The sequence below is a fragment of the Staurois parvus genome, unplaced genomic scaffold, assembly GCF_062004578.1.
Source record: "Staurois parvus isolate SC_StPar_1 unplaced genomic scaffold, SC_StPar_1.0 ptg000249l, whole genome shotgun sequence".
Taxonomy (NCBI): domain Eukaryota; kingdom Metazoa; phylum Chordata; class Amphibia; order Anura; family Ranidae; genus Staurois; species Staurois parvus.
The window spans coordinates 10,471,922-10,481,923 of record NW_028318045.1 but is presented as its reverse complement, the minus strand read 5'-3'; the positions used below and the strand labels follow the sequence as shown (position 1 = coordinate 10,481,923).

At 42.9% G+C, this 10,002-nt stretch overlaps 1 protein-coding gene across 2 annotated transcripts in view; it reads right to left on the bottom strand.

Moving 5' to 3' along the window:
* Positions 1-3,926: 3,926 nt before the first annotated feature.
* Positions 3,927-10,002, bottom strand: part of WNT7B (Wnt family member 7B) — a 216,927-nt gene continuing 210,851 nt past the window's right edge. For both annotated transcript variants that reach the window (XM_089680762.1, XM_089680761.1), the window contains exon 4: positions 3,927-4,957. In XM_089680762.1, coding sequence (XP_089536888.1) covers positions 4,478-4,957 — 480 coding nt within the window. In that variant the 3' untranslated portion in view covers positions 3,927-4,477. The remainder of the gene's footprint in view (positions 4,958-10,002) is intronic.

The window sequence follows — 10,002 nt, the reverse complement described above, 5'->3', positions numbered from 1 at the left end:
CTATATTTTGGATTATAGGAAGAGACTGGAAGGAAAGTAGCACAAACACAAGGAGAACCTACAGGTAGAGAGTGAACCCAAAACCACAGCATTGCAAAGACACAGTGCTAGCCTCAAAGCTACAAATGCCCAAAGGCTTAAAGTAGAGAGCTGAAATTACAAACTGCAGAGTTCAGAGGGGAGAGCTCTGAGAGCTGATTGGAGGAAAGAAACACACCCCCTGACACACAGCTTTTCTGGAGTTTCCTCCCTGTCACCATTTTTCTCTTGGTGTCAGAAAACTTGTCAGAAGTGATTCATACAGATAGCAGAGGAATGAAGTCTCATGGAAAGCCTTCTTGGAAGAGCAGAGGCTGTTAGAACTGTAAAGGATGGGTGGCAGCTCCATATTATTGCCTATAGTTTTGGAAAGAGATATCCATAAAACTTAGATGTCCACAAATGTTTGCCCATATAATGTATGTACCTATTTCCTGCAGTCATAAAACATCTTTACATCACATACTGCATAGACTACTTCACACTATGCCCTGCCAAAAAGGCTTACAATCCAATGTCCATGCAAGATGCATATCTTCTCTAGTAGGTGCTAATTTACCTTCCATTGTTTTTTTTTTCATGGTTTGTGGGAGAAGACCAGAGCACTGAGAACTGACATTCTATGGCATTCTATGGTTTGTAGTTCTTCATTGGTCAGAGGATGTCAGGTGACCTAAGGCTATTTCAGATCAAGTCGGTTTGAAGAGATTTATCCGGGCTGTCTCCCGTCCAGTGCTCAGTGCACATTACCAGCGCTTTAAATCTACAGCTCTCAGCACCTTTCACTAAAGATGTCAGTTGTCACCCGCCAAGTTACACAGAGAATATGAAATATGTAGCCCCTTCCCCCAGCTTATACAAATACTTCAGCACTGAGTCCTGTCTCTGCTCACATAACCTGCCCAAAAATGTCAATATTTCAGGTGAGTGCGCGTGCTACAACAAGAGCTACGGAGATTATGGAGTAAGAAAAGGCAGTTTTCTTTTTTACTATAAAAAAAACTGAACTCAATTAAAGTGTATGAAAAATAAAACTTTTTTTTTCCAAGTTTTAGAGTGTGGAAGGATTAGACCCACTGTCAATTTTTTATTGCTGTTTGTATCCCTGATGGGGAGATCTACCCTCTCTATGTGTCCTGTTGGCCATTGTTACTAAGACAGAAGAGGGCGGGGGGATCAAACATTTTGAGTTGTCTCCAAAGCAGAGGAAAAATAATCCAATGAGAATAACGGTTGCTATGACAACTATCTAAAAGGGAATTTCCTTCACTGTGGAAAGATTTTCTCTCATTTACTATAGTGTCTACAGGACAGGAAGTGAAGAGAAATCTCCCCAGTAGGACACAGACTGCATACAAAATAACCATATAGGCATTTTAATCCTTTCTTATGCCATCCAAAATGTAATTGTTTGAGCTTTGTGTACATCCTAAAGGTTTATTTAAAGTAACCTTATCATTGCATTGGCAGTGCCAAATAGGCAGCAGTTTATAAGTTATCCAAATACATACTTATATATATCATACAGTTCCATAGGAGCCCTGAAACATGGATGCTTTTGATATTAAAACCACTTGCCCTCTGCCCTATAGTAGAAGTACTGCTATAGGGCACCACGGCTGCGCAACATCACGTATATTTACGTGATTTGCATTTCTGGGTAGGAGGTGTGCGCACGCTGCCCTACCCACTCCATTATATATACAGGCATACCTCAGTCTACGAACGCCTTGGTTAACGTAATTTTCGGTTTACGAATGAAAATCCACTGAAAATAATGCCTCGATTTACAATTTTGTTTCGCAATACGAAGCAAGTTTCCCCAGGATGCATTACGCCTGGAAGGTTTATAGCGCTGGCCCCGTGCCTTTAAATTGCATTTTATAAAGAGTTTTAAATAGGTAAGACCTTTTTTTCACTTTTTTCTGACCTCTGGAAGGGATTAATAGGTTTTCAATGCATTTACAATTTTTTTTCGCAATACGAAGCAAGTTTCCCCAGGATGAATTGCACCTGGGAGGTTTAAAGTGCCGGCCCCATTCATGGTGGAGTCTGTGGGTAGCACGTGGCGTCGAGTGTGGAGGTGTTGGAGCGGTTTTGGAGCCATTCGGGAAATTTTTAATCATGTCCCTGTACAGTATTTAGGCCTTCATGAAGAGTTTTGAACAGATAAAATACTTTTTCTTAAACTTTTTTCTGACCTTCGGAATGGATTAATTGGTTTTCAGTTTGTTTTGGTTTACAAATTGTTTGCAATACAAAACGTCCCAGAGAACGCATTAAATTCGTAAACTGAGGTACGCCTGTATATATGTATGTATATATATATATATATATATACACATACTGTCATTTGTAGATGCTATAACTTTCATGTAAACCAATTAATATACATTTATTGGGATTTTCTTAGCAAAGAAATGTAGCAGAATACATTTTGGGCTACATTTATGAAGAAATTAGATTTTTTTAAAATTTTTATTGGTTATGTTTTATAGCAAAAAGTCAAAAATAGAGTTTTTTCAAAATTGTCGGTCTTTTTATGTTTATGCAGAGGTAATCAAATACCACAAAAGAAAGCTCTATTTGTGGGAAAGAATGACATAAATTTACTTTATGTAGAGCGTTGGATGACAGCACAATTGTCAGTTAAAGTAATGAATTATCGCAAAAAATGTCCTGGTCAGGAAGGGGGGTAAATCCTCTGGAGGGAAAGTGGTTAAATTATCTGTCAGCCCCTCTTGGTAGGAGCAGATCCTTTCCCACTGATGTTTTCCATCTCTCCCAATTGGCCTATGAGGTCACCTATCATAATTTTTGGGCCAATAAGAAGAGGAAGGAAGCAGGAAAAGGTGGGTCAAAGCTCTAAACCACAGAAAGTCATAAAATGTGCACAACAAGAGTGAATCAAGTTTCAAGGCCCAAAGTATTCCAGGATACAGGTTTACATGTTATCTTTCATCCTAACTCAGCCCCTTTCCCTGCTCAGAATTTGTTTATGTTGGTGGTTGGTGACCATCTTGAGTTCTGCTCATTGTGGATACTTTTTTAGCATTTCCCTCAGAACACATGCACATATGATAATATGGCAATTAATATGTAGGATCTCGCTGGCAGAAGTTGTCATTTTATGTATGTAATGCTTGATCAACATTAACATACATACAGCATTACAGCATACGTGGCCCTGTTGCTAGGATGCAGGCGGCTTCTCAGTGATCGTTTACATATATACAGCAATACAGCATACACAGCCCTGTTGCTAGAACATAGGTGGCTTCTCAAAAAAGCTGCCTAACATCCTTCAGTTGCGTGGACACACATGAATTCTTAGAGTATTTTGGTTGGCAGGATGCAGAAGAATTCTCAGGGAATCTGCTTAGTATCCTTTGGTTGCTAGGGCGCAGGTGCCTTGTCAATAAAGCCACCCAGCATGCTTCTGTTGCTAGGATGTAGGCAGCTCCAATAGAGTGCATTTGCACTGCATGTTACACACCTGTAAACATTATCACAAATGTTTACTTGGGTACATACATAAATTACTGACACTGGATGATGATTTTTCTATTTTTCTCTTTGCAGATTTTTTCACAGTGCAAGTTTACTGATTTTAATGTAGATGTGTGCATGGGCTCATAATAAACTATACAGCAGTCAGATCTGTGTTGAAAAAAAAAAAAGAAAAAAAAAAGGATTTACTGATAAAAAAAGGTCACAAAGACCTCCAACAATTGACTTCTCCTCTGAACAGCGTTGTGAAAGCAAAACTATTTTAAAAATCGAATCACTTTGCTGTCACACAACTCCTGTTTATTAGCGCAAAGCTTGAACAAGACCAATTGTCTAAATCTGCTCCATTAAAAAAAAAAAAAAAAAAAGAATCGAACTCAAAGTTTAAGACCCCTTTTATCGAGAGCTCAGTAGCATGGAAAATAGTTAGAAAAACAACATATACAAGATTTATGGTAAGTCAGACATCTCTATGCTTAACATTTAGTAGAGAATTAAGACACAAACTACCCGTTAGTGCTCTGAATTTGTTCATACTATTAAAACATAAATTAATAATAATAATTTTCTTTTTTTAATGTCCAGTTATTCCAGTGTGACTGGCAGGTGAAACAAACTGTAGTTCTATCCAATAGCTGAGACTATTGAAAATAGTTTTGTTCGATTGGTCCCTCTTTTGTAGTCCTACAACCCTCCTCGTGTACGGATATTTTTTTATTCTCCTCTGCTTGACGTACAATTTATAAATAACTACACGAAAACCCTCCAGCATGTAAAGGTGCCATTCTACCGACAGAACAGCCAATGCTTAACGAAAGAAATGTTTCCCCCTCCCTGCCTGTAAGGGTATAATTTTCTTAAGAAAAAGAAAATCAAGTGTGCAAAATGGGGCCACAGTGGTCCTGCTATAGGTTTCCTGGTTGTTGCATTACTTGCAGGTGAAAACCTCTGTCCTTTCACTGCACGTGTTGCACTTGACGAAACAGCACCAGTGAAATTTACAGTTGCACTGCCAAACTTTGGTGTACTGGTGGGTATTGTACCCTCTGCCGCAACACATAAGATCGCAGCCGTCCACATGTGGAGAGGTACGGTTACACAGCCGCCCTTGAGTCCCCACACTACCGGTGGCGCTATCTTCTTCGCAGTAGTTTGGAGATCGCTCAATGTAGACCAGGTCTGTCTCCATGGGCTTTTGGTAGTTTTTGATTTTTTTGATCTTGAGGAAGGTGGGCTGGCGCAGCCGGTTGGCTCGAACCACTTCCACATGCACTGCATCGTTGTACTTCTCTTTTAAAATGAAGCCGATGTCCCGAAATTTAGGCAAAGTGTTCCAGCAGGTCTTTGTGGTGCAGGAGCCTGAAACACCATGGCACTTGCATTCCAGTTTCATCTGTTCTTCGAGTATCTGGTTGGGAAACAAAAAGATATGTTATAATATGCAAAAACCATAAATTACTGGAAGAACAACCTAACCCTTTTGATTAATGTCAATCACATTCAAATACCTTAAAGTAAACCAGGAACCCTGCATTCACTATATGTGGTCTCCCACAGTACACAGAACATGGAAATGAAATTATTTTAGTAAATATAAACTGCCTAATACCTTTTCTCATCAGCAGTTAGAACAGTCTTGTGACTTCTATCCGGTAGAGCACTGGTTAAAGCTTGTAGGAGGAGTTTTCATTCTCCCCTGATTGTCCTTTGAGGCTGCAGAACCCCTTACCCTCTGTCTGGACAGTGCTGATTGGCCCTGTGCTGATCACATGCACTCTCCCAATAAAAAAACAACTCTCTAGCAATACATACCAAACTGAGCATGTACTGTACAGCTTTCCCCTATGCTCTGTTCTATGAGAAGGTGGATTGGGGACAGTAAAAGAAGGGGAGGATCAAACGACAAAGACAGTATCAAGCATCCTTTTTAGACAGTGCGAAGGATTAACCCCTTAGGTTCCACAGTGAGTACAACAAGCATGCTTTACTGCATATGAAGGCTGATTTTACTGTTGTGGGTTTAGTAATACTTTAAGGCACAACATTCAAAATGATAATGCCCCATGACAAAAGGATACTCTCTGAACATCAACAACAAGTTCTCCAAATGAAAACAGAAACAAAAAAAAAACTACAAAGCCCAAAACTCATTAAATCAATGAAAAAAAAATAGTTTTGTGTCTAGCCTTGTAGCACTTGTTGATTTCTTTTTTAAGAATTGTTATTGGCATTCTATTTTTTTTTTAAATACTATACAGTATATAATAAAGCTGGTTATATTTTGCTGCATAATGTGGGGTTTGTTTACTGTTTTATTGTTATTGGCCATCCAGATTTTCTCTCTTTGTCCTAGGGCAGTGATGGTGAACCTGTGGCACGCGTGCCACAGCCGGCACGCCGAGCCTTATCTGTGGGCACGCCAGGAGAATACCGTATTTTTCGCTCCATAAGACGCACTTTTTTTCCCCCAAAAAAGGGGGGAAAATGTCAGTGCGTCTTATGGAGCGAATATAGAGCGGCCGGTCCGGTATTTCCACCGCCGCCGCGTCAGGATACCGGGCCGGCCGCTCAGCTCTGCAGTGGGACCGTACCTGTCCCTCTATCCAGCGGCGCGCTGTCTTCCCGGCTTCTGTAGTGTGCGTGACAGCCGGGTCCCAAGTGCGCATGCGCAAGATGCAGTGCTCTTTGTGAATGGTAAGGCGGTACCTGGGACACATGACAGATCCCAGAAGCCGCCGGACCAATCACAAAGCGCAGCGCTTCTCGCGCATGCGCACTGGGCATCCGGCTGTCCGACGAGCGCCCACACTACAGAAGCCGGGAAGACAGCGCGCGGCTGGATAAAGGAACAGGTAAGATCAAAGGACAACTCCGCGGAAGTAAGAGCGGGTACCTGTCAAATTCAGGTACCCGCTCCCCCTCCCTCCCCAAAGGTCAGCAGTCATCTGTACTGTCCGCAGTCTCTGGTCATCCCTGTGCTTTCCGCAGTCTCTGGTCATCTCCTGTACTGTCCGCAGTCTCTGGTCATCCCTGTACTGTCCGCAGTCTCTGGTCATCCCTGTACTGTCCGCAGTCTCTGATCATCCCTGTGCTGTCCACAGTCTCTGGTCATCCCCTGTACTGTCCGCAGTCTCTGGTCATCTCCTATACTGTGTCTGCAGTCTCTGGTCATCTCCTGTACTGTGTCTGCAGTCTCTGGTCATCTCCTGTACTGTGTCCGCAGTCTCTGGTCATCTCCTGTACTGTGTCTGCAGTCTCTGGTCATCCCTGTACTTTGTCCGCAGTCTCTGGTCATCCCTGTACTGTGTCCGCAGTCTCTGGTCATCCCTGTACTGTGTCTGCAGTCTCTGGTCATCCCTGTACTGTGTCTGCAGTCTCTGGTCATCCCCTGTACTATGTCTGCAGTCTCTGGTCATCCCTGTACTGTGTCTGCAGTCTCTGGTCATCCCTGTACCGTGTCCGCAGTCTCTGGTCATCTCCTGTACCGTGTCCGCAGTCTCTGGTCATCTCCTGTACTGTGTCCGCAGTCTCTGGTCATCCCTGTACCGTGTCCGCAGTCTCTGGTCATCTCCTGTACTATGTCCGCAGTCTCTGGTCATCTCCTGTACTATGTCCGCAGTCTCTGGTCATCTCCTGTACTGTGTCCGCAGTCTCTGGTCATCCCTGTACTGTGTCCGCAGTCTCTGGTCATCCCTGTACTGTGTCTGCAGTCTCTGGTCATCCCTGTACTGTGTCTGCAGTCTCTGGTCATCCCTGTACTGTGTCTGCAGTCTCTGGTCATCCCTGTACTGTCCGCAGTCTCTGGTCATCCCTGTACTGTTAATTAGTTTGCACTACTGTACGAGTTGTTTTTTCTAAACCAAAAGCTCGATATTCAGGTTTCATTGCAGTGTTGGCACTTTGAAAGAAATAAGTTGGTTTTGGGTTGCAGTTTGGGCACTCGGGCTCAAAAAGGTTCGCCATCACTGTCCTAGGGCAATAGATTTTTGAATACAATATATATTAAAGATGGTCCATATGTTTTTGTACTGTTTATGCCCCTGGTCCAATAAATGTTTGTAAATCTAAACCCATTCACATATAATAAAACAATACATTTCAAAAGCAGTTTTAAATCCTTTTAAATCTGCATTGTTCCTATCTGTCAACTGCTCTCCTGCGCTGGCACCCTGTCATGTGGGCTCTCCCAGTGGAGAAAACAAATGGCCAATGCTCTTTGGGCAGGCATGTTCAATCATTGTCACCATCAACAAACTGGTCCTGAGCAGTGACATGCAGTTGCTTATGAAGTACATGTAGACATAAAGTGGCTGAAAGAGGCTGCAAGAGATCAGCAACACTGAGCTACAACAAAGGTTAAGTTCACTTTCTGAATATATTTTTAGGGTGGAACATGTTCCAACATCTGCAGCCTCTCCTCCCCGATCTTTCCTCCTTGTGACATTGGGCGTGGGCGCTTCTCCCACACAGCCACGTCATTAATTCCTGTGAATGAATTCCTACAAGTACCATCATCCTTTGTGGCTGATGGCTTGTAGTTCTCAATAAACTGCGAAGGCGCTGGTGAGCGCTCTTATAGTCCAATGATCTTCCTGCTTTCAGGTAACTGTCTGCCCCTACGAGGAACTTGAGATTGCACCTGCAATCTACTGATCGCGGGTGCAATGCCCTGCAGACTCTTTAGGAAAAAATAATCAATGCACATTTGTTTACCTTTTGTTGAAAAAGTGAATGTATCCTAAAAATAGAATTTTTTTTTTTTTAAGAAAAAAATATACAGTACTTTAGCAAACTAAATGTCCTTCATTTATGGTTTAGATCTAGTTTAAATTGACACTCTTACCCAAATTTTAAAAAAATGTATAAAATGTAACTTCTACGTAGCACAAAAAGTACATCTGTCCCATTTTTATTTCAATGATAATAATAACAACAAAAACAACAATAACACACGGTATATGCAGCTAAACATGCAATGACACACCATGCCTTCTTACCTCCAGTTTACCCTTTTTTTCCCACAAATATAATCTCAATTCTCAGCTGCTGAAAAACTATCAGTATAGGTGAAGGCAAAAAAGCTAAATACCCAACTAAAATAGGTGTGAACCAAAAAAGAAACCCCTGTAATATGTCTCAGCCTTTTTGCTAATCCAGACAGCCCTGTTAGACACAAATGCAGGGCCAAATCTAGGGCGATGTTGGGGTGGGCTGTGCCCCCCCCCCCAAGATTTTAGCTGTGCCCCCCTGGTCTCTGAGAGTGCATAGGCCAATCGGATGCAAACAGTTGATGTAAGGAGGCACTCTGATGGGTGGTAACTGGTCATACTGTATGTAAGGGGACACTCTGATGGAGACTTCTGATGCAAGCGAGTACTCTGATGGGGAAAACTGATCATATGAAAGGGGGACTCTGATGAGGACCCTGATGTAAGGGAGCATTCTGATGGGAACATCTAATGTAAAGAGGCACTCTGACAGGGACCCTGATGTAAGGGCACTTTGTTGGGGATAACCAATGTAAGGGGACCCTTTGATGGGGACCTTGATGTAAGGGAGCACTCTGATGAGGACACCTGATCAGGGGCGGACTGACAACTCATGGGGCCCCCAGGCAATAGGGGATCATGGGGCCCCTGTGTCCTTGCCCAAACCCAAAAAAGCCTATGAAAAGGGTACCAGGGGCATCTCGTGGGGCCCCCTACTGACCCCGGGCCCTCGGGCAGTGCCCGAGTTTCCAAATGGTCAGTCCGCCCCTGCACCTGATGTAAGGGGGCAAGCGGATGGGAACCCGATATAAAGGGGGATTCCTGATGAGGACTCCTGATGTTAAGGGGGACTCTGATAGGCACATCTGATATAAGGAGGCACATGTTCTGTTTAATCATTCTATTGTAATGACAGCCTAATACATACTAGTGTTTCCCTGATCATGACACTTTGACAGGCGGTCAGTGGCTCACACACAGTGTTGACATTCTGCCTCCTGACTTTTTTTTTACTGCACCCCCAGATCAGTTAGGCTAGATCTGGCCCTGCACAGTAGCCAGGTTGTTATCAGTTTCTTTTCTCTAGTGCAGTCAAACCATCGCAGTGTGGTAAAGATTGTAATTGGAAAGCAGGAGGGGGCAAAGGAAAGGTGAAGATTCACTGCTGGGGGATAAGAGTATATCAGCACGGGTTTACTTTAAATCCTTTCCTTTATAGCATTTGTATTATGGGCAAGCTGCATGTACAGCTGATGGGTTTCAATGATAGCACAGAGGTTCTGGATACCATTATATTCATGATGTACATGCACCCTCAGGCCAGGAAGATGGCTGAGGCCGGCAGAGAATCATTTTTCTAAATTGTAAGCTAATATTCGCAAAGGTTTGGCAGCCTCTTCATCTGCATTCCTTACAAAATGATGCTGTTTGAGGTACATCAGTACCACGCTTGGCTCAGTCTCTG